The 21815-nt window shown below is 48.4% G+C and overlaps 1 protein-coding gene across 1 annotated transcript in view; it reads left to right on the top strand.

Annotated features, from left to right (window-relative positions):
* The window catches only part of FRMPD2 (FERM and PDZ domain containing 2), a 161744-nt gene that overhangs the window by 92643 nt on the left and 47286 nt on the right, over positions 1-21815 (top strand). Inside the window, exons 27-36 of the mRNA XM_065553623.1 lie at positions 298-405; positions 892-977; positions 1136-1283; positions 3126-3340; positions 10713-10811; positions 12517-12884; positions 16801-17086; positions 17374-17532; positions 18335-18509; positions 19423-19633. Of these exons, the coding sequence (XP_065409695.1) occupies positions 298-405; positions 892-977; positions 1136-1283; positions 3126-3340; positions 10713-10811; positions 12517-12884; positions 16801-17086; positions 17374-17532; positions 18335-18509; positions 19423-19633 (1855 nt within the window). The remainder of the gene's footprint in view (positions 1-297; positions 406-891; positions 978-1135; positions 1284-3125; positions 3341-10712; positions 10812-12516; positions 12885-16800; positions 17087-17373; positions 17533-18334; positions 18510-19422; positions 19634-21815) is intronic.

Raw genomic sequence — 21815 nt, 5'->3', positions numbered from 1 at the left:
TTATGAATGAATATGATTAAATAATTGTGTGTAGCCTTATCGATCTGCACAGTGCTTTACAGAGAGAATAAGACATGGCTGTTGCTTTGAGGAGCATGTTACAAATGAGGTACAAAGTGGGGGAGTAGTATCTTTTTCCAGTCCACCCCACTCCCATTTTAAAAATATGTAATTTCTGAAGCCGTTGTTGATTTCTGAAAAACTCTGTTCAGAATTTGCTTGGCGACACATCAAAATATGGCTTTGATTTTACCAAGGGAGGAGAAAATCATGCTACGGCACTAATGTAAATGGTGGGTGAATATTTGCAGGGTGGGATCAACACTAGCGTGCGTGATGGTGGAATATACGTGAAGTCAGTTATCCCCAGAGGACCAGCTGATAAGGATGGACAAATAAAAAAAGGTAGGACATTTGACAGTGCAATTCTGCACTGCAGAATTAAATGTTTGGCTCTGCGTTCTCTCTAGGGGTCTTTGAAATGTGTTAACAATTACAAGTTGGAGGGGAAGACAACTATTAACTTCCAGCTGTCTGGGATTCAGAATATGCAGTCCCTGTAGCTCACACTGGTAATACCTGGTGTCCTTTTGCAGATTAGGGAACTCTACGTAACCACATATCTGACCAATGGTTCTCAAATATATGTTCAGTGACTCCACTCGTGAACATCTTTCAGTGTTGCATTTGGTAACTAGATCACATCAGTGCATAATCTGAAGAGTCTCTCATTACAAGAGCTATCTAGGAAATACTGCAAACACAGCAGTAACGGTATACAGTTGTAAAGCCTAACTCACCAAGATCAGTCACAATTGGCAAAGTGCTAGTAGCTCATTCCTGTTAGATTAAAACGCCAAAGCGACTTGCCCCGATTGTTGTCTGCCTCAGGTGATCGGCTGCTGGAGGTGGACAGGATCAGCCTCTGTGGCATCACGCACAAGCAGGCTGTGGAATGCCTGAAGAAATCTGGCCAGGTTTGTAGAAGGGGAGATCTCAATGATGGAGCAAGGGGCTACTTCATGTGAGTCTGGGTGGCAGGAACATTTATTTTCTGCTCTGTTGGTTGGAGAGAAATGAAAAGCGGATGCTGACTATGCAGAGTGTCAGGGGAACTTGTCCATCATCTTGCTAGGTTGTCAGGCTGCTTCTAGAAAGGGGACGTCACAAATCTGCAGAGCCGTGTCCAGCTGCTAAAGACAGAATGGAGGAGAAATCTGTGATCGTTTCCTTGGCAACGCCCTTGTCAGCTGGTCCCAACGGCTACTCCTTTGCAACAGACGGTGAGCGATGATAAAGGCACTCGGGGTGTCTTCCTCCCACTTACTCATTCGTTCTGTAAGAAGTGAATGGAAGATCATATGATATTTGCACTGGTCACAAAAAGATATGCCAGAATATTTCCTGCGGATTATACAGTGTAACTACATATTGAATAAATAGAAGCATAACAGGTGATGATAGTGCCATGATTTTAAATGAATTTGTTATTTCTGAAGCATTTTGTGTTGCAACTCAGATACACCAGCTAATTTACACCAGTGTAACCCTACTGAGGTCAGTAGTAGAGTGACTCCTGGTGTACGCAAGAGCAAAATCAGGCCTGGCAGGTATTGTGAGTGGCACTTTTTGCTTTATCCCCTGGCTGAAGCACTACATATGCACAGTTAATTGATCAAGGGATGAATAATGGTTCCCTGTGCAGGGGTGCACTAGTCAGGATGGGGCAAACAGCCCCTTTCTCCTCCTCCACCGCATCCTCATGCCAGGGGCAGCCAGACACTGCCATGAGCACGAGAACAGAGTAGCCATGTCACTCTTGCTAAAGGAGGAGTGCCTGGGGCAGGGGTGTGGCCTATGATGCACTTACCCTGCCAGGAAACCAGAGCTAAAGAGACTGCCCTTCTTTGATGGTGTAGCACGGGGATTGGCAAACTTTTTGGTCTGAGGGCCACATCGGGGAATAGAAATTGTATGGTGGACCATGAATGCTCACAAAATTGGAGCTGGGGTGTGGGAGGGCTCTGGTTGGGGGTGTGGGCTCTGGGGTGGGGCTGGGGATGAGCAGTTTGGGGTGTAGGAGGGTGCTCCATGCTGGGATTGAGGGGTTTGGAGAGCGGGAGGGGGATCAGGGCTGGGGCAGGGGGTTGGGGCGTGGGGAGAGGCTTAGGGGTGCAGGCTCCGAGCGGCGCTTACCTCAAGCGGCTCCCGGAAGCGGTGGCATGTCCCTTCTCCAGCTCCTAGTTGTTGAGTGGCCCCTTATCTTCGGAGCAGGGCCATGCCACGGCTTCCAGGAGCCAGGTGGTGCAGCCCAGACCCAGCGCCCCAGCTGGAGCACTGGAGCGGGGCCGGGCCACATGGTGCAGCCCCAATCCAGCGCACCAGCGGAAGCTTGTGGGCTGACTTAAAACGGCTCGCGGGCCGGATCCAGCCCACGGGCCGTAGTTTGCCCACCCCGGTCTAGCAGGTCCCCCTCTCAGTTCCCCCAGAAGCACTCAGTCTGCAGGGTGCCCCCACCCTCCAGCTCCTTCACCTCCTTCCCAGCACCCCTCTTGAGACAAAAGCCAGGATTTAGCCCTATATATCTGGGAGAAGGGCATGTCCCTCTGTCTAGCCTGGAAGAAAACAACAGGTCTGATTCTGCTCTGCACGACCCTAGATTTACTCTAGTGGCCCCACCTTGCTCCTGACTGATGCTGGTGCGAGTGACATCTGAATTAGGCTCAGTAAATATACTATAAATCACTTCTGGTGTCTGCGAAGTATTTACAGGGAGTCCAGACCAGGTGCAGATTCTGTCCTCATCTGCCCCAAGGCAATGTTCCTCTCAATCAGTGGGCATACACAGTTAGGGTTTACTATACCTGGGGATGCACATGGTGGAACAGAATGCAGCTCAGACCCTCTGAACTGAGTCAGCACTACAGAGCTCACAGGAGTTGAAAGGAATACAAATGTTATTTTGGTCATTACTGACAGCAGGCTGCCTCTGCTGCAAACCAGGAGCAGATCTGCTGAGGCAGAGGGCATCGTTTTTATATAGGCACTTTTCAGAGCTGAACGGCACTTTATGGGATGCGTGCGCTGTGGAGCACGCTCAGGTTCCTGTCCCCCCCTTTGAACAGATAATACGTTTGAAGTCAAGCTGACGAAGAACTCCGGAGGCCTCGGCTTCAGCTTTCTGCAGATGGAAAGAGAGGCTTGCGAACACCTCGGAGAAGAGATTGTGAGGATCAAAAGACTGTTTCCAGGGCAGCCAGCTGAAGAGAATGGAGAGATTGAAGTCGGAGACGTCATTTTAGCTGTTAATGAGAAACCTATTCAAGGACTCTCGTATCAGGTACCAAGCAGGGCTCTGAATGGGCCTCCCGCTGTGTAACATATTAATTAAGTGTAAATGAAGTTTCACCCCACTATTTTATTCTTGCCCAAAGGGCTCAATACAAGAAGCACTCTACTGAGTTTGGATAAAATCGTAATGCAGAATTTCCTTCACTATTTAATTTCCTTGCTCTCCACTATTGACATACAAAATCTATTGGCAAACACACGCCAGTTACTTAATTAGTTGCAGTCTGTGTTGCTTTTAGATACATGAGTTGACACGCTTTCCCCTCGGATTCACGTGTGTTTTATAATGTCATGCTAAATACCATGTGCCAGATTCTGGTATAAAGGTATAAAGTTGGAGTAACTCCTTTGTCTTGAATGAGAATTACTCCAGATTTACACCAATAGGTTTGGATTTGGCTCTAAGTTCTATCTTTACTGTTTATTTTTCAAAATATAATATTTTCTTTCCTTGTGAAATCACCTGATAGATCTACATGAATAAAACCATGGTTAATGAGGATGCCTATTGCTGAACAGGGGTGATGGGTAATGTTATGTAACTCTCTTATTGATGCATAGCAGTGTGGTTAAATGGTTAGAGCAAGAGACAGGGCATTAGAAGACTTGCATTCTATACCCAATTCTGCCATTGATACTTTATGTGAACATTAACAAGTCACTTAAATTTTCCATGCAGTGGTTTTCCCATCTGTAAAATGAAGATAATAATACACTATTGACCTACTTTGAGCTTCTCTGATGGAGGGAGCTATATAAGTGTATATTATTGTTTTACTTGGGTGCTATGTTAAAAAATGACCTTGTATAAATGACACCATAGAGTTCCGTATTCACCATGTGGCACTGGTTTCAAGTTCAGATCTGCTCAGGTGACATTTAAAAGTATGGTTTGAAAACAGCCAGCTGGGATTGGAAAGTCAAGCTCATTTTGCATCATCGCCATAAGCAAGGGTTTGCAGGCCAAATTAGTCCTCCAGTGACACTTGAGGAAGGCCAAGTGGGTTAACACTGACGTCACTGAGGGCATAAACAGAAGGTAGTGAACGTAATATGGCCTACCCAATCTTCCCTGCCACTACTGATGGGCAAGATAGAGAGAGCCCAGCTTGACTCTCAGATCCTAGCTGAGTTTGCACAGCTGGCTGTAGGAAAAAACATAGTTTGATTGGCAAACGGGGATGCTCTGACCTGGAAATCAGTGACACCCAGGGAATATAGAACCCCAGCTGCCATATTACATGGTAGAATCACACTTTAAAGCCTCTTCCATGGCTCTTCCAGTTAGGGCCGGATTAACTTTTTGTGAGCCCGGCAGCAAACAGATTTGTGGGGCCCCCTTTGGGGAAATAGGGCATGTGATGGGGGGCGGTCTGCAGAGTGAGGGACCGGTTGGGGGCAATGAGGCTCAGCGCAGCGGGAGCAGCCCCACTCAGCCCAGCACAAGGGCACTGTTTACAAACCCACAACTGCTAGATGCACACTGGCCCACCCAGTCCTGTGCTGCCAGTGTGCCCCTTCCACACTGCCCCCTGCCCAGTGCCCTGCCCTTATGCCAGCGCCCCCTCACCCAGAGACTTCCCCCACAGATCCCTATGCCCAGCACCCCTTGCCTAGAGACCCTTCTTGCTGACCTCCAACCACAACTGCACAGCACCCTGCACACCATACCCCCCTGCCCAGCTCCCCCACTCACAGATCCCCCTTCACAGTCCCACCATCACAGCTGTACAGCGCCCCATATTCCTTAGAGAATTCTGCATCAAATTCTGTGCATAATATTTTAAAATTCTGATTTTTTTTTTTACAATAAATAAATGTGGAAGCTCCACCATGGCAGTGGGGAGCACAGGCCACTGGCTGCATGGAGGTGGGAGATCACCCTGCAGCCTCCCCAACCCCCAGTGTGGCTGACCCTGACACAGAACAAAGGCCATGCCTGCCACAGAAATATCCTGGGGCTCTGCCCCTTTTGTGCCAGGCACACCAGATGTGGGCAGGGAGGCTCAGCCCGGCAGCAGGATCCAGGTGCGGAGGGACTTAGTGTGGGGGTATCCAGATGGGGGTAAGAGGGTTCTGTGGGGGGCAGTCTGGGTGCAGGCAGCTCAGTAGGGGATCAGGATGCACAAGGAGGTGCCAGGTCCAGGGGCAATGGGAGTCTGCAGGGGGGACCAACTGAAAGTGGTTGGAGCTCAGCGGGCGGGGGAGGGAAGTCTGGGTGCAGGGGAGGTGGGGTTCATTTGGGTGGGGGTCTAGGTGTAGGTGGTTGGGTGTCTGGGGGGGGGGCTTATCGGGGTGGTACAGATGCAGAGGAGGTGGGGCTTGTCAGGGTGAGGGTTTGATAGGCCTGCTTAACAGGGGAGCCCCAGCTGCTGCCCAGGGAATCCGCATGCTGGGCCCCCATTTCCCCTATCCCAGGGATCGGCAACCTTTGGCCCGTGGCCTGCCAGGGTAAGCCCGGTTTGTTTACTTGCCGTGTCTGCAGGTTTGGCCGATTGCAGCTCCTACTGGCTGCGGTTCGCCCCTCCAAGCCAATGGGGGCTGCGAGAATCATAGAATAGAATCATAGAATATCAGGGTTGGAAGGGACCTCAGGAGGTCATCTAGTCCAACCCCCTGCTCAAAGCAGGACCAATTCCCAACTAAATCATCCCAGCCAGGGCTTTGTCAAGCCTGACCTTAAGAACCTCTAAGGAAGGAGATTCCACCACCTCCCTAGGTAACCCATTCCAGTGCTTCACCACCCTCCTAGTGAAAAAGTTTTTCCTAATATCCAACCTAAACCTCCCCAACTGCAACTTGAGACCATTACTCCTTGTTCTGTCATCAGGTACCACTGAGAACAGTCTAGATCCATCCTCTTTGGAACCCCCTTTCAGGTAGTTGAAAGCAGCTATCAAATACCCCCTCATTTTTCTCTTCTGCAGATTAAATAATCCCAGTTCCCTCAGCTTCTCCTCATAAGTCATGTGCTCCAGCCCCCTAATCATTTTTGTTGCCCTCCGCTGGACTCTTTCCAATTTTTCCACATCCTTCTTGTAGTGTGGGGCCCAAAACTGGACACAGTACTCCAGATGAGGCCTCACCAATGTCGAATAGAGGGAAATGATCACGTCCCTCGATCTGCTGGCAATGCCCCTACTTATACAGCCCAAAATGCCGTTAGCCTTCTTGGCAACACGGGCACACTGTTGACTCATATCCAGCTTCTCGTCCACTGTAACCCATAGGTCCTTTTCTGCAGAACTGCTTCCTAGCCATTCGGTCCCTAGTCTGTAACAGTGCATGGGATTCTTCCGTCCTAAGTGCAGGACTCTGCACTTGTCCTTGTCCTTGTTGAACCTCATCAGGTTTCTTTTGGCCCAATCCTCTAATTTGTCTAGGTCCCTCTGTATCCTATCCCTACCCTCCAGCGTAGCTACCACTCCTCCCAATTTAGTGTCATCTGCAAACTTGCTGAGAGTGCAGTCCATGCCATCCTCCAGATCATTAATGAAAATATGAACAAAACCGGCCCCGGGACCGACCCTTGGGGCACTCCGCTTGAAACCAGCTGCCAACTAGACATGGAGCTGTTGATCACTACCCATTGAACCCGACGATCTAGCCAGCTTTCTATCCACCTTATAGTCCATTCATCCAACCCATACTTCTTTAACTTGGTGGCAAGAATACTGTGGGAGACCGTATCAAAAGCTTTGCTAAAGTCAAGGAATAACAACACATCCACAGCTTTCCCCTCATCCACAGAGTCAGTTATCTCCTCATAGAAGGCAATTAGGTTAGTCAGGCATGACTTGCCCTTGGTTAATCCAAGCTGACTGTTCCTGATCACTTTCCTCTCCTCGGCCTGAGCCGCTTCCTGCAGACCCCCATTGGCCTGGAGCGGCAAACTGCAGCCAGTGGGAGCCGCGATTGGCCGAACCTGCGGACGCGGGAGGTAAACAAACCGGCCCATCCCGCCAGGGGGCTTACCCTGGCGGGCCACTTGCCAAAGGTTGCTGATCCCTGCCCTATCGCCTTCTCTTTCCCATCCCATGTCCCTTCCCCACCACTCCATCTCCTCCCCATCCCACCCCCTTCCTTCCCTACTGCCTCTGTCCCCCTGCCCTGCCTGCCGCACCGTGGGCACTCACTGTTGTACAAAATGAAGGATGGCTCCCAGCACACAGAAGGGAGCTCAACCAGCACTAGGACCCAGAAGGTGGTGTCCAGCTGCAAAGTCCAGGGAGCTGAGCAGCACCTTCTTTTTTCAGCTGGGCTGCGCAGCTTTGCGTTCACAGAATAGGTATATTCCACCCCCTTCCCCAAGGCCCTGCCCCTGCCTCTTCTCTGCCTCCTCTCCCCAGCGGCGAGCATGCTGTGGCTCTGCTCTTCCCCCTCCCTCTTGCCAGCAAACAGCTGATCGGCGGCAGGGAGGGGGAGGATGGGACACAGCACGCTGTGAGAAGAGGTAGGGGAGGGGGAGCTTGGCTGCCCTACTGCAGCAGGAGCCTCAGTGCCAGCAGCACTAAGCTGGAGTGTGGGCCTGGCGCCATGGTAAATCCGCTACTGCTTCCAGTCCTCGTCCCTCTGAGAGCAAGGCATGCTGGGAGGGAGGAGCAAAGTGCTGACAGCCTGAGGGATCTGGAGATATTCTGCCTTGTGTATGGAAGGGGACCTTTCAGACAGTGTGCTCTATAGTTCCCCATACTGCTGCCCCCAAAGTGCAGATCCTGCCTGCTGCTGCTGACAACATGAGTATGGGGAGCTGCATTCCTGGTGGGCTCTCCAAGGCCCTTGCAGTGCTCAGACAGGCAGATATTCCCCTACGTACCCAGAGAACAAGTTTGAAGGGGGAAAGTGGCGTTTTTCTCCTTTCTGCATTTCCAGTTTTTAGCCAGGGCAGGAAATGGGAATGGCTCGAGGGAGGGGCTGTTCCCGCAGCATCCTCAGTCTGGTTAGAAGAAAGCCGTGCTAGAAGTCCCCCAGGGCTTTGAAGAGCATCCTAGCGTCTCGGTTCCTGTTCAAGTTCCAGGCCCCGGGAGGTTTGCCCATTCTTCGTCTATGAAGATGTAACCTGTACTGTAGCATTGATTAGAGCAAGGCCTTCAATGTGCAGCTGGGGCAGGAAAAGTGCTCCTGGGTCTTCACGCTGTGTTTGTGGAGAAGGGTCTCTGGCAGTGCTCGCTATGCACTGTGCAAGGCTGGGGCTAAGATGTTCTGTGCTGGTTCAGGCATTCTGTCTGTGTGCTGAATTCGCATCCCCTCTGGTCAATGGCCTCCCCATAACTGGCTAGACATCCTTTCCGTACGCTGCTAGGGACGGATCATCCCAGGCATGGGAAGGGCACAGGCAGAGGCAAACCCAGCAGATTCAGAACAGTTCCTCTGTGTGTGGAGAGGCAGAGTACAGAGAGTCCAGGCAGTGGGATTTTCCCCTAACTCCATGTACCAATCAGCACCACTCCTCGGAGGCCTCCGCAGCAGGTCTGCAGAGGAAAAAAATTGTGTTGTGGCCAGTCTGAGCAGATCTGAACTGAGACTACATAGGTCCAAAACCCACATGCAGCAGCTGTGGTAGCTGACTCTGGAGGGCTGCAGATGTACGTCATGCCCTGCCCCTGGCTTAAGGAAGAGTGTTCCCTCCCCTCCAGCTCCCTGTGTAGTGTCCCTGTGCACAGCCCCTTTATCCAATCTGTGCACAGAAATCAGGATTTGGCCTTTTAGGTACTTGTTCTTATTAGTGCTGTAGAGAATTGCTGTGGCTGCTCAGTGCTGCTGTTGTTGGAACTCTGATGTCAGCTGCGCTAGCAGAGAGTGCAGCTGAGCCTGTGGTCTTTATGAACAACATCGATGTTGTTCATAAAGACCACAGGCTCAGTTCGGTGGCCAAGGCACCCGGCCAGGTTTATTGCTGATGAAGCACAGTGCTAGCGCGCTGGCTCCTTGGTTACAGGTACACTAACATGTGTTTCCCGTGACAATGGTGCCCGCTCAGTCAGCGCACAAGGACGCTGTCCCCTTAGTGAGTGCAAAGGTGCCCCTCCTATGACTTCTCCTTTTATATGCTGATACAAACAAGGGTACATCTACACTACAGCAGGGAGTCGATTTAAGATACGCAAATTCAGCTACGTGAATAGCGTAGCTGAATTCGACGTATTGCAGCCGACTTACCCCGTTGTGAGGACGGCGGCAAAATCGACTTCTGCCGCTTTTTGTTGGCGGCGCTTACTACCACCTCCGCTGGTGGAGTTAGAACGCCGATTCGGGGATCGATTGTCGCGTCCCAACGGGACGCGATAAATCGATCCCCGAGAGGTCGATTTCTACCCGCCGATTCAGGCGGGTAGTATAGACCAGACCCAAGTTACTCATTACACTCCAGATGTGATTAGTTACCACTCTTCTGCTTGTACCTGCTAGTTTGAACAAAACATCTTCAACCATTATCCTGTCATCCCATCCTTATCTTACGAGGGGCCAGTGTGTTCCTGTACCCAGGGCTGGCTTTAGGCCGATTCCCCCGATTCCCCGGAATCGGTCCCTGCGCCTAAGAGGGCCACGTGCCTTAGGCGCCTTTTTAATTTTTTTACTCACCCAGTGGAGGTCCAGGTCTTCGGTGGCACTTCGGCGGCGGGGGAGAGGGGGTCCCTCACTCGCTCCGGGTCTTCGGCGGCATTTTGGCGGCGGGGGGTCCTTCAGTGCTGCGGAAGACCCGGAACGAGTGAAGGACCCCTTGCCGCCAAAGTGCCGCCGAAGACCCGGACTGCTGTCGGGTATTCGAATCAGGCCCCGCAGTTCCTAAAGCCGGCCCTGTCTGTACCATCCCTTGGGAACTTGTTTACGTAGTTACTTGAGAACTCTGGGTGTCCTTGCACCATCCTCTGTGGTCAGGAATGTGCTTACTTGGTTAGCCAATACCTGGTGTGTTGTTATTTTGCCAAGGCTAGACCTGCTGTGGTTCACAGCCTTTGGTTTATACTGTTAGTTATGCCTAGGGCTCCAGCAAGGCCCGCAGTTCTTACAGAAGGTACCAAATCAGGAGAAACCTGGGCGGGGGGTGTTTGTGCCCAAGGGGTTTGTTTTTTCAACTAAGTTATAGGTTACATGGTGTACACCCCTTGGGTGTAATTTACACCCATCACTGCAACTGAAAGCAAAGCGCCATTGAATCCAGGTGGCCATTGGAAGGCCAAATCCTGAGCTAGTATAAAAGGGCTAATGCATATCCTAGACCAGCAATTGTGGGCACTGAAGTGCTGCTGACTAATGACACAACTACCCTTGCTCCTTCAATTGTGAGCAGAGAGGGATGTGCTGCAACTTGGGGGCTGTGTATTACCTTACCAGGCTAACAGTATTTCCCCCCTGTGTAGGATGTCCTGCACTTGCTGAGAGGAGCTCCTCGACAAGTCACGCTTCTTCTCTGCAGGCCTCCAAAAGGTCTTCTTCCAGAAATAGACCAGAGCGCACTGGTAAGACAAGCCTTCTTAGTACTGCACCTGGAAACGCTCACTGCAGCACTTGCTAGTGAGTCTCAAACAAGAAGGACACGGATTATTCCCCCCTCTGTCAGGCAGCTTTGTTCTTTTCCCTTCCTTTCTGTCTTGGGGTGGTCCTCTGAGAGAACTTTCCAGCCTCAGCCATTGACCAAAACCACCAGGTCTTCTTAACCACTGTTGTGCTTTAGAATATATTATATTTACAATCAGTAGCCAGCTTCCCCGCTTGCTTCTGGGGAAGGGACAGTAGCAGCAGCTCATCCTACCTACTTCTGCCTTCCTCCGGGCCCCCCACTCTCTGCGCAGCACTTCCTTCCTGTGTGCTTATATAGTGCTAGCTGCTGGGGACACTTCCACCCAGTGAGCCCCTCAGCTGTCTCTCCACTCAGATAACTGGCCTGCTTTGTCAACTGCCCACCTTCAAAGCTCAGTTAATATAAATGAGTGGGGATTTGAGTGGCAGGGTGCTGAGCCAGCTTGCGACTGAGCCCACCCTGGTACACTCTCCCAGCAACAAACCCTGCTCCCACAATTCAGCAGCAACTTTCTCAGTAGCCGGAGTAGTAAGAGGGGAGCAGATCTGCCCCGCTGGTGTTTCCAGTCTGATCTTCTTGTGGCACTGTAGCACTGAACCAGCCAAAGGGTGATTGCAGTGTTCTGGGGCAGAACTGTGGCATTCTAGCCTAAGCCAAACATTGCACTCATTCTAAGCAGCAGTTTTCTGGGTGCTAATCCAGAGCTTTAAGTAGACTGGACCATTATCGAGATTGGACTGAGATATTGAACCTTTGACATCTAGGCTGCCAGTTAAGTGAACTTCATGAAATGCCACCAGTGGTCTCAGTCCAGTTTCCTGTGTGCAATGTCCACCTCTCAGAAACCACTGTCATGACTAGTACTGATTAGCAGGGACAGCAGAAAGGCCAAAGTGTGAATGGGCTGAGGAGCCTGAACCTAATTTCCTTCTACGGTCATGTCCACACTAGAGAAATTTGGTGCACCAGACAAACTCCTCCTGCACTGTACCACATCTCATGTCCACACACAAGCCCTCCCTTAGTGCACAGGCCTTTGGATTAGACTTGATTCAGGCCAGGCTGACCACCCTGTGGTCCCCCATCATGCCAGTCTTCACTGCCACAGGGCCTGGGTGGATGGAGATCACTGTTAGAATAGTCCCCATGGGACAAACAGATCCCCACACTACTGTGCTTCCGGGGCCTGTCTGCTCTTCTTTCTGCACTCTGCTGCACAGGGGTCAAATTGGCTGGAAGCCACTTACTGCTAACTGGAGATTGTCCACACACCAGAGGGCAGTGAAAGGGGGAGGAGAGTGGGGCCCAAAAATGTATCCTGCTGCTGCTCATACTGCACCTATTTGCTGAAGAGAACTTCCAGGCTAGCCTCCAGAATGGGGAGTCGGGTACCTCACACTAGCAATACGTTCATCGGGGAAAAGTTTTTCCACATCCTTCCTTCCCTGGAGATTCAGATTTTTATAGTGTCTCTCAGAGCTGTTCTTCCACCACACCACCAGCACTGTGGTGTCCTGCAATGGAGAGCTGGTTGATATTGGCTCTGCTGTGTTCCTCTTGGCCTGTAATAGAGGAAGATGGTGAAGGAGTGATAGGAGAGGGAGGCAAAGCTAGATTAATCCCTCTCTCTGTTGTTTTGATAGACCCCAGTGCCTTCTCCGGTTAAGGAGTTTGGGACTGTGACACCAGCTACCCCAGAGCCCAGCGGTGGTGCAGGTCATGCTGCTAGCGAGAGGGACAGTACTTCTCCAGAACTGGAAGACTATATGGATTCTGAAGCAGTGGCCTCTTGCGGTGACCCTCCTGAGGAGGAGAACTTGTCTCCTGAGGAGCAGGGCACGGAACCTTCCCAAGAGAAGCCACGTGACAGGCCTGGAGCCCACAGTGAGCACTCCTACAAGCACCTCTGGAAATGGCGTCGGGAAGCCATTGCCTCTGAGACGTTCCTGTCTCTGGAGGAAGAGGTGATGCGGAACTGCTACTCACCATGTGAGAGTGGAAGCGCTGAAAGGTAAGAAGTGCAGAACTCCACCCTGTGCTGCTTCCACTGGCCCTTAGAATTTTGCACCCAAGTGAAGTGCTGGGGGTTAAACACAAGGTTCTGTGCTTTTAACTGCTGTGTTAATTAACCAACATTTCCCCTTACCAGCTATTCATGCCTGTCCCAGCCTGCTGTCTCCACCTTCTCCGGCCTCCTTTCTGGAACTGTGCAATAAGCTGCATTGTGAGAGAGTTGAATAAATAATGCATTATGGAAATAAACTGCATTGTCTAGCCAGGGCCTCATGCAGCTTCCATTGAACTCAGCGGAAGGACCCCTATTGACTTAACTGGGAATTAAAGTAATTGAGATCTAGTTTAAGGTTCCTGTGTACTACCAGAGTGGTAATAGAGGGCTACAGAGTAAATGAGAATCAGGCCCATGGTCTTTTCCAAGCCCTTCGTACTAAGTACAAAGGGAAGCTCACCAATATTAAAAGCATAAAGTGTTCATAAGACTCTATTTCCAGATTCTGTACAATTTTTAAAGAAAGGAAAGGCTGTTAAAAGAACAGAGGAAAGAATACCAAGTTCATTCAGGTACCATTCTGCAATGTGAAATTCTCCAGCCGTCCTCCCCATCTCGAAAGAAATGGGAGAGGAGACGCCTTGAAATGAGTGCTCTGCTGCGGATGGTGGGGGAAGCTCTGGGACTGTAGCATCGGAGTGAGAGCTCTTCCAGAGGGCCATTTCTTCTGCAGATTTATGAGATATTTGCTTTAGGAGGTGCTTGTGCCTATTCTCACATACAGCCAGTTGAGATCCTGGTGTGGCTGTCCAGATTCCCTTAGCAGCAATGACAGTACCAGAAATTCAGGGATTCTAGTATCCTTGCTCACGGTCAATTTAGTGGATGGCTGCAATGCCCCACCACCTTTAGCTCACCCATTCCCCCAAAAACTCTCGTGCGTTTATGCATTCAAGCATTTATAGTGTGAAAACTCCAGCCAATTGGCATTTATTGCGTTGGAAGTTTTCCTGGCGGAAAATAGTTTAATAAAAAATGGAAGATTTTGCAGGAAAATGGCAATTCCAATGATGATTTTTAATTTTTTCCTGTGAAAAAAGTCTAATAGAAATTTTAGTTTGGTATCAACTTAAAAAGTGATTTTGTTTCAACTTCTGGGTTTAAATAACCCTAAACAAAATTGACACTTTATGTCAAAATGTCCATTCAAAAGGGTGATTTTCATTTCATTTCAACTTCAGATAGCCTTCTGTTTAAAAAAACTGAACCAAATTGTCATTTTCATTTGAAATGGGATGAAAATTTTAATTTCCCATTGGTTCAAAACTTCCCCCTGGAGAAGAGACTTTTTATTCACAGGTTTCAGAGGGGTAGCCGTGTTAGTCTGTATCAGCAAAAACAACGAGGAGTCCTTGTGGCACCTTAGAGACTAACAAATTTATTTGGGCATAAGCTTTCATGGGCTAGAACCCACTTCATCAGATGGGTTGTAGCCCACGAAAGCTTATGCCCAAATAAATTTGTTAGTCTCTAAGGTGCCACAAGTATTCCTCATTGTTTTTTTATTCACAATTTCACATGGGAAAGAATTACTTTTTTTGACCAACTCCAGTAAAAACTCCTGCAGAATCAGGATGATGTAACTTTGGTTATGTCTATGTAACTCATGCCTGCTTGGTGTGGCACTAATGAGTCTGCTATAGCTTTGGCTAAGTGCCACGTGGCTTTTAGCTCATGCAGTAGAGGCTCATGCATTAAGCTTCAGATATTCCAGGTTCAATTCTGCCTGCTGATGAGCAGGGTCTGTGGGCATTACATCTACACTTCAAACTGGGTGTAAATTCCAATTTGAGGAGACGTACCTGTGCTAGTTCTGATCGAGCTGCCATGCTAGAAACAGAAGTGCAGCCACAGTAGTGTGTGTTGCCCCAGGTACACTCCCATCTGAAACACTAGATACATATTATGGGCAGCTGGTCCCTCACGCTGCTACCCTCTATTTTTAGCGTGCTAGCTTGATGGGAGCTAACGTGGGTATGTCTCCTTGAGCTAGGAATTATACTTTCCAGCTCCAGTGTAGACATGCCCAGAATTACCAAGGAAACTGCAGCTGTAGTGCTCATTATACACAGTCTATGCAGAATCCAGCCCATAGATTTCGGTAGAATTCCTGATTTATGCTGTTGTAAGGGAGAGCAGGGTCAGGATCTCGGTGTCTTCCCTGCTGCCAGAGAGATGGGCTAGAAGCAGCCTTTGCTTGCAATGGTATGAGCCATTACTTGGCTGATTGCCATGGGCATTTGTAGCTCTGCCAACTACCTTCCAGGCCCAGTGCCTCACTGTCATGTAACACAGCCTCTACCATATGCTTAATGATTGAGATCTCTGTTAAACTTGTGACCTCCTCCTTCTCCCCAGGCCTTGTGTGCTGCCCTTCTTAAATATTTCATTAAATCATCGAGGTGCTCTTCCAGCACATGATAAATATCTGTCACCCTATCGAAGTACCTGAACTGACACACTGTCTGTTTCATTCTCCGTGTGGCAGTGTTATTTGAAATGGCTGGCTCCTCTCCCTTTCCTCTCTATAGTGACGAGCTAATAAAGTGCTATTGCTCTCTTCATTGAGCTGCATACACACCCCGCTCCTCCAAACTCTTTCTTATTCACATTAGCCACTCTTACTCTTACCAGGAAACCCACTGGAGCCAATGGGAACGGGTCTTCATTCCACAGGGGCATTCCACATAACAGCTGTTGGTACCATCTGACGGCTCACATGAGCTAAGAAGGGTTCTCTGTGTTTTTCAGTTTTCTCGCCAACCACAGATAGCAGCTTGAACAAAACTTAGCATTTAGGCCCCAGGGCGTAATATAGGAAAGGATAGAGTGACTTACACTCCCTTTAATTGCATTTATTCACTTGCTTTTGAATGCCAGGCAACAGTGCAATCTGTAATCAAAGAGATGGGGAGAATGTCGAAATATTAATAAAATGTCTATCCTCTGTGAAACAGGGCTCTTTGTAAATGACACATGTCGAAGCCCATTTTGAGATTGTTTTAAATGTTTTTTCATCATTTTTTTTACATCAAAAAAGCACAACAGGGTCAAGAGCAGGCTTGTAATGGGAAGTTATTTATCACCTTAACTATAGAGAGATGACCGCCTCATCATAACGTACCTGTTGGTCCCATGAACAACGGTTGCCATGCAAAGAATTGTATGCGTTAGGCATTGCCTTTCAAATAAGAAGGTGGAGATGAAAACTGATGAGACATTGCTCATTCTTTTTTTTTAAATGGCAAATGAATGAATTTATAATGCTAGCAGAGTAACTGAAAATGTGGCCTGAGGGACAGAGCACTGGACTGCAACTCAGGAGAGCTAGGTGCTGTTCCCAGTTCTGCCAGTGGCCTGCTGGGTGACCTTGGGCAAGTCACGTTGCTGCCATGTGCCTCAGTTTCCCCATATGTAAAATGGAGATAATGAAGCTACTCTCCTTGGTGTAGCACTTGGACATCGAGGGATGAAAAGTGCTAGATAAGAGCTAAGTTTTTTTTATTGACTCTTTCTTCCCAATTTTCCTCATTTTGTGACTAGTTCTAGTTTTTTTATTAAATTTTGTGGAAAATGCTTTGTGAAAAATATATCTGTGTTTTACAGACAAATTTTGAAGCCTGAAATGATTTGGGTAAGTGTACAAAATGCAGTACTTGTTCTCATGACTGATTGCTTGTATTGTGTAGCTATATACTTCCCGGAGGCCATGGAGAGCAGTTTAGTATTATAAGTATTTAGATAAGACAAAAGGGAGATGATTTACCTACAGCAGAGGTTTCAGTGTCCTGCTGATGAAGTATCTGGGGGGCAAGTCCTTTCTGCCCTGCAATCATATGGGTTTTTCTTTCTTTCCCAGCCCTGCCTTTGAGAGGAGTGATGATGACCTCGCCAGCACCTATTGCGTCCCTGACATTCTCTCCCCCACCCCTATCGATAAGGAGTATCTCACACTCAGCTCCACATCTCTGACCTCGCTCTCATGTGGCGGGAGCTCAGACACAGCCTCCACCACTATTGCCACCCCGCAGCCACGTGATCCTTTCTCGGCACCCTTCCCTGCTAGAGAACCGGGCAATAGTGACAACGAGTGGGAAGACTTTGAGGAACTAGAGGGAGAGGAGAAGGAAGAGGAATATACCAGGGTAAGTGATAACTATTGTAATAGCCCCATTATAGGCTGTGACCCTTATTTTTATTACAGTCCAAAATATAGGGTCTGATCTGACCAGGTCCCAAACACTGAATCTGTGTATTGCTTGGTGCATTAAAGACCTGCGGCCAGGATCCCACCTGCTGTGAATCGGCGTAGCTACAACTGATGCTGATTTATCCCAGCTGAAGATCTGTCCCCTAATTTGTATCTAAAACATGAAGGAAGGAGGCAATAGAAAGAAAGGTCTTAAAACACATTGTGTGCTGCATTTGACAGGAAACGGAGGTGCTCGTCACTGTGACAAGATCGGAGAACAATTGTTACGGATTCACAGTGGTTCCTAACAAACTGGACAACTGCCTGTATGTGGAGGAAATCCTGGCTGAGCCTGCCCTGTCTGATGGAAGACTGAGAAGAGGGGACAGACTCATTATGGTACAGAAATCCTTTGAATTAAAAAGGAGGAACAGACACTAGTAGACCAGTGTCTTCTTGCTTTGTAGCAGGAGTGTAAGACACCAGAAATGTTAATTAATTCACTATATTAAATGTAACAAGCTATATTAACATAATAGTTTTCTTTCTTTGATGCATAAACAAAGCCTAGTTTTTTGAAGATTCTTCCTCAGCTTGTTGTGTTAAGCCTTGTCTTCCTTGTTGCTGCTAGAGAACTCCTTGGAGGAGTAGAGAAGTGGAGCAGGAGGTTTTTCAGTCCTCAAACTGATGAGTGTTGGGAATGTTTGAATCTTTAACAAAGGCAGCTTTCCCTGCAAGTGTATGTCAGGTGTTTGAGTTAAATATGTTAACAAAAAGCAAAGAAAAAAATAACCCCAAAGAGTTTTAAACAGTCTGACCAGATTCTCCCTCTCGTCTGAATATCTGGGGTTTCCATACCTAGTTTCTTGATGTCATCCTGCTAGTTCTCCCATCTTCCATAAAGGCCTCCAACAAAAATAAGGTAGATAAGAGCTGATATTTCTAATGTAAAAAGACAGAGGAAGACATTAAAAAATGTCTTTCACACTTTCTTTATACATCATGAAGAAAAAAACAAGGCCAAAATGCATGGAAAGTCTATTTGAAAAGAGAATTTTATAGCAGTGAATGCTATAACAAGTCAGTCAGACCAGAATGGAGACTGCCTGAAGCCCATATACTGAGCTTTGTAAAAGGAAGGAATGTGTGGTCAGTTAATAAAAGACCTAGGACATGGTTATAGCTGCTCTCTGTCTCTTAGGTGAACGGAGTTGATGTCACAGCATTCTCCTTTGATGAAACCCTGGCGTTGCTGCACAGCTCTTCTCCCGATTTGAGCCTGGTGGTTGGCCGGGTTAACGAGGACCTCCATGCCTCTGTTAGACCAGATGAGATTCCTGAAATCACCCTCACAAAAGGCGACAATGGACAACTGGGTATGTGGTGCGGAGACTGAAATTTGCCCCTTCTTTAGGCCAGGACGGTGCTAGTGGTAAGCTGCATGAGAACTGTCACAATCCTAGATTTGTGCATTGGTGGGTTAGCTTGCCAGCTTCCCAATGCCATTCTTCAGGCTGGCCCCAGTCTATAGATCGTTGTTATCACACAAGGAGCTGAACACTGCTGCTCCTGAAGTCGGGGCAAAACACCTGTTGTGGCAGTAAGATCTGGCTTTAGATATATTTTCTGGGACATCTCTGCAATATCAGATTTTGGGATATCAGGGGCTTAGTCCAGATGCCTAGATGTTGGCATCTACCGTCAGCTGAGATATATAAAGCAACATTAGACCAAAAAAACAAGTGTGTGTTTGAGAAGAAGAGTGGTCTGGTGGTTAGGATGCTAGCCTGGGTCTTTGGTTCAATTCTCTGCTCTGCCCCAGACTTCCTGTGTGACTATGGGTGAGTCACTTCATCTCTCTGTGTCTTAGTTTCCTCATCTGTGCAATGGGGATAATAATCCTGCCTCACAAAAGTGCTGAGGTTAAATCAATTAAAGAGTGGCGCTGAGATAACGAGAGCCATATAAGTACCTTGGCTAGTCTGATTTCAATAACTATCCAATAGAAAGTGCTACACTCCAGTAGTTGGGTGTGGGTAGGCCCTTCATTGTTTTGTTCTTACCTTTCTCTCAGTAACATGTCCCTGTGCTTCACTGCCCCAGCCTGTGCTCTAACATCTAGTCCAGCTGGTGCAGGATTGTTCCCCACAGGATATTATCCAGTGCTTTGTCCAGCCTAGCGTCAGTGGAGCCAAGTCTCCTGTGGGAGACTGTTCCACTGTCCTAGTCTCACGCTAAGGAACGTTCAGAAACCACTGTGACACCATACACTTATCTGTATCCTTCCAGGCTTGAAGTTAACAGGAGGAGCCGGGAGCAAATTGCAGGGTATCTACGTGCTTGAGATCGTGCCAGGCTCTCCCGCCAGTATAGAAGGCAGCTTGCAGCCACGGGATCAGATTGTCTACATCTGCGGGCTATGGACGGAGGGCCTCAGCCTGGACGATGCAGTGCAAGTGTGTGAGGCTGCCAGCCACAATGTCTGCATCAGGGCAACAAGGTAAATCTGACTCTGTGATGCTTTAATGAGACTTCCATGGGTTAGTGCAGTGTGGAGTGCCCCGTCTCCCTCTCTTTTCTCTTCCTCTTAGTCTGTTGCTGCTCCTCTCTCCCCTTTTCCACTGCTCTGTGGTGTGAGTGGGAGAGGTCAGTCTTGCTCTCAGTAGCAAGTCATATTGCTGTGTTGGCATCTAATACCAGAGGGGTAGCTGTGTTAGTCTGTATCCACAAAAACAACAAGGAGTCCGGTGGCACCTTAAAGACTAACAGATTTATTTGAGCATAAGCTTTCGTGGGTAAAAAACCCACTTCTTCAGATGTGTTGGCATCCGTTATGTTCATGACATACACACAGAGAAGTTAGTGTGTTTTGGTTTTTTGCTTTCTGGAAGTAAGAAATGTAACACCACTTTATATTTTAGAATCTAGCACCCTAACGCACCACAACCAAACCAGAGTGAGACAAAGCAGGCTGCTCCCTAAGGCAGACAGGCACAATTCAACCCACCCTACTTTAGGCTGGCTCTTTGCAGACTTCCCAAAGAGAATCCAGTTCACAAAACTTCCCTCTAGCCTTACAATTTAAAGTAACAGCATGTAATTTTAACACAGTTTTTCCAACACACAGTAGCATCTGAAAAAGAGAAGCTTGTAATCTCAATCTGAAAAGCTTCATCTCAGTCCTTTGCCATTACAGACCACATTCATGGCTGGAATCATAGAGGGTGAATTGAGAGGAAGGAGTTGGTTACAAAATGTAGGACCTGACTTGGGCTGCCCAAATGTGCCTGGGGTCAGTCTTTCAGAACATGGGAGGTCTCCACAGTGTAGGCCTTAGTTCAGGCTCCTGAGGGAGGGGGAATCTCCAATTTAGATGTCATTGTTTTACAGTATCAGAGGGGTAGCCATGTTAATCTGGATCTGTAAAAAGCAACAGAGAGTTCTGTGGCACCTTTAAGACTAACAGATGTATTGGAGCATAAGCTTTCGTGGGTGAATACCCACTTCGTCAGACACGTGTGTTTTACAGGTAATTTCACCGAGCTAGTTATTACTAGAGGGCCAAGTTCTGAAGACAGTGGGGTTGCAAGAGGGTATAAAGGAGGATTTGATTCTAAATTACTTTAAATATTAAAATAATTGCTGGTGAATCATTTACTAAGGAAAACGTTTCTAGTCCAGGTGGCAGAATTCATTCTAGACTATGGTTAGTGCAGAGAGACCCTCATTTTCAGAGTCCTTCCTCCAGGGGCTTAAGAAATAATATTACTGGTGGAAGCACCTCACTCACCCCAGCCTGTTGCCCCGTATTTGATTAACAAGTACCAATGTGAACTCTCAGGTTGTAGGTGGATCATCCTAGGTGACTCGAGTTCAAGTTCCTCCCAGCCAACTGGCTGGCCATCCAATTATTCCTTGGTTGTGACCTTCAGGCCAATTATCTTAGTACAAACTTCTCCTTAGTACTTTAAATGTGCTTTGGGAAATGTAGTAAGCTGCATGGAACTTAGAGGGAGGAGCACAGCTTGCAGGAGGGAAAGATTTGGAGGAGGTATAGGGACTGGGGCATCGGCAGTCAGGCCTAATGGTTAGAATCAGGAGCCTGGAACCACATCCAATTGCCAAGCCAGGGGTCAAAGCCGGAGTCAGCGTAGGGATAGGAAAAGGGACCTAGATCAAGGCAGGAAAGCCGGAACTGGGAACTGATGGGGTCTGGGATAAGGAGGACAGGGATAGGCAGGAAGGCAAGTAGGCAAGATCTGTAGTAGCAGCCAGCCAAGGAGTCTTCTAGTTGCTCAGACAACTGCCGTTGCTTCTTTCTGGTTTAAGTAGGGCTTCCCAGCCAATCAGTGAAGCTGGATGTCTCCCCCAATCAAGAGCTTCATGCAAGCTACAGCCTTGCTGGCCCCCTTCTCCAGTTGTTCAGGTGAGCTGCTAGATGGCAGCTATGCTCTGAGCACTTCCTGTGGGCCTGGATTCGAGGCCTATGATTGCTCACAGGAGGCATCAGGAAGCCAGTCTATGTGCACATGGCTGGCATGCCTGCTGCAGTTGCAGCACCTCTGTAAATAGTTCTCATAATAAAGATCCAGTTTATTATTAGAAACATGGAGTCCTTGCTTATTATTACCCAGCAGGCAGTGCATGAGAGAGGTGGTATGGGTGTTTTCTAACATAGATGG

The sequence above is a fragment of the Chrysemys picta genome, chromosome 7 (genome assembly GCF_011386835.1).
Source record: "Chrysemys picta bellii isolate R12L10 chromosome 7, ASM1138683v2, whole genome shotgun sequence".
In the NCBI taxonomy this organism is placed as follows: domain Eukaryota; kingdom Metazoa; phylum Chordata; order Testudines; family Emydidae; genus Chrysemys; species Chrysemys picta.
This window is presented reverse-complemented; position numbering and strand designations above follow the sequence as displayed.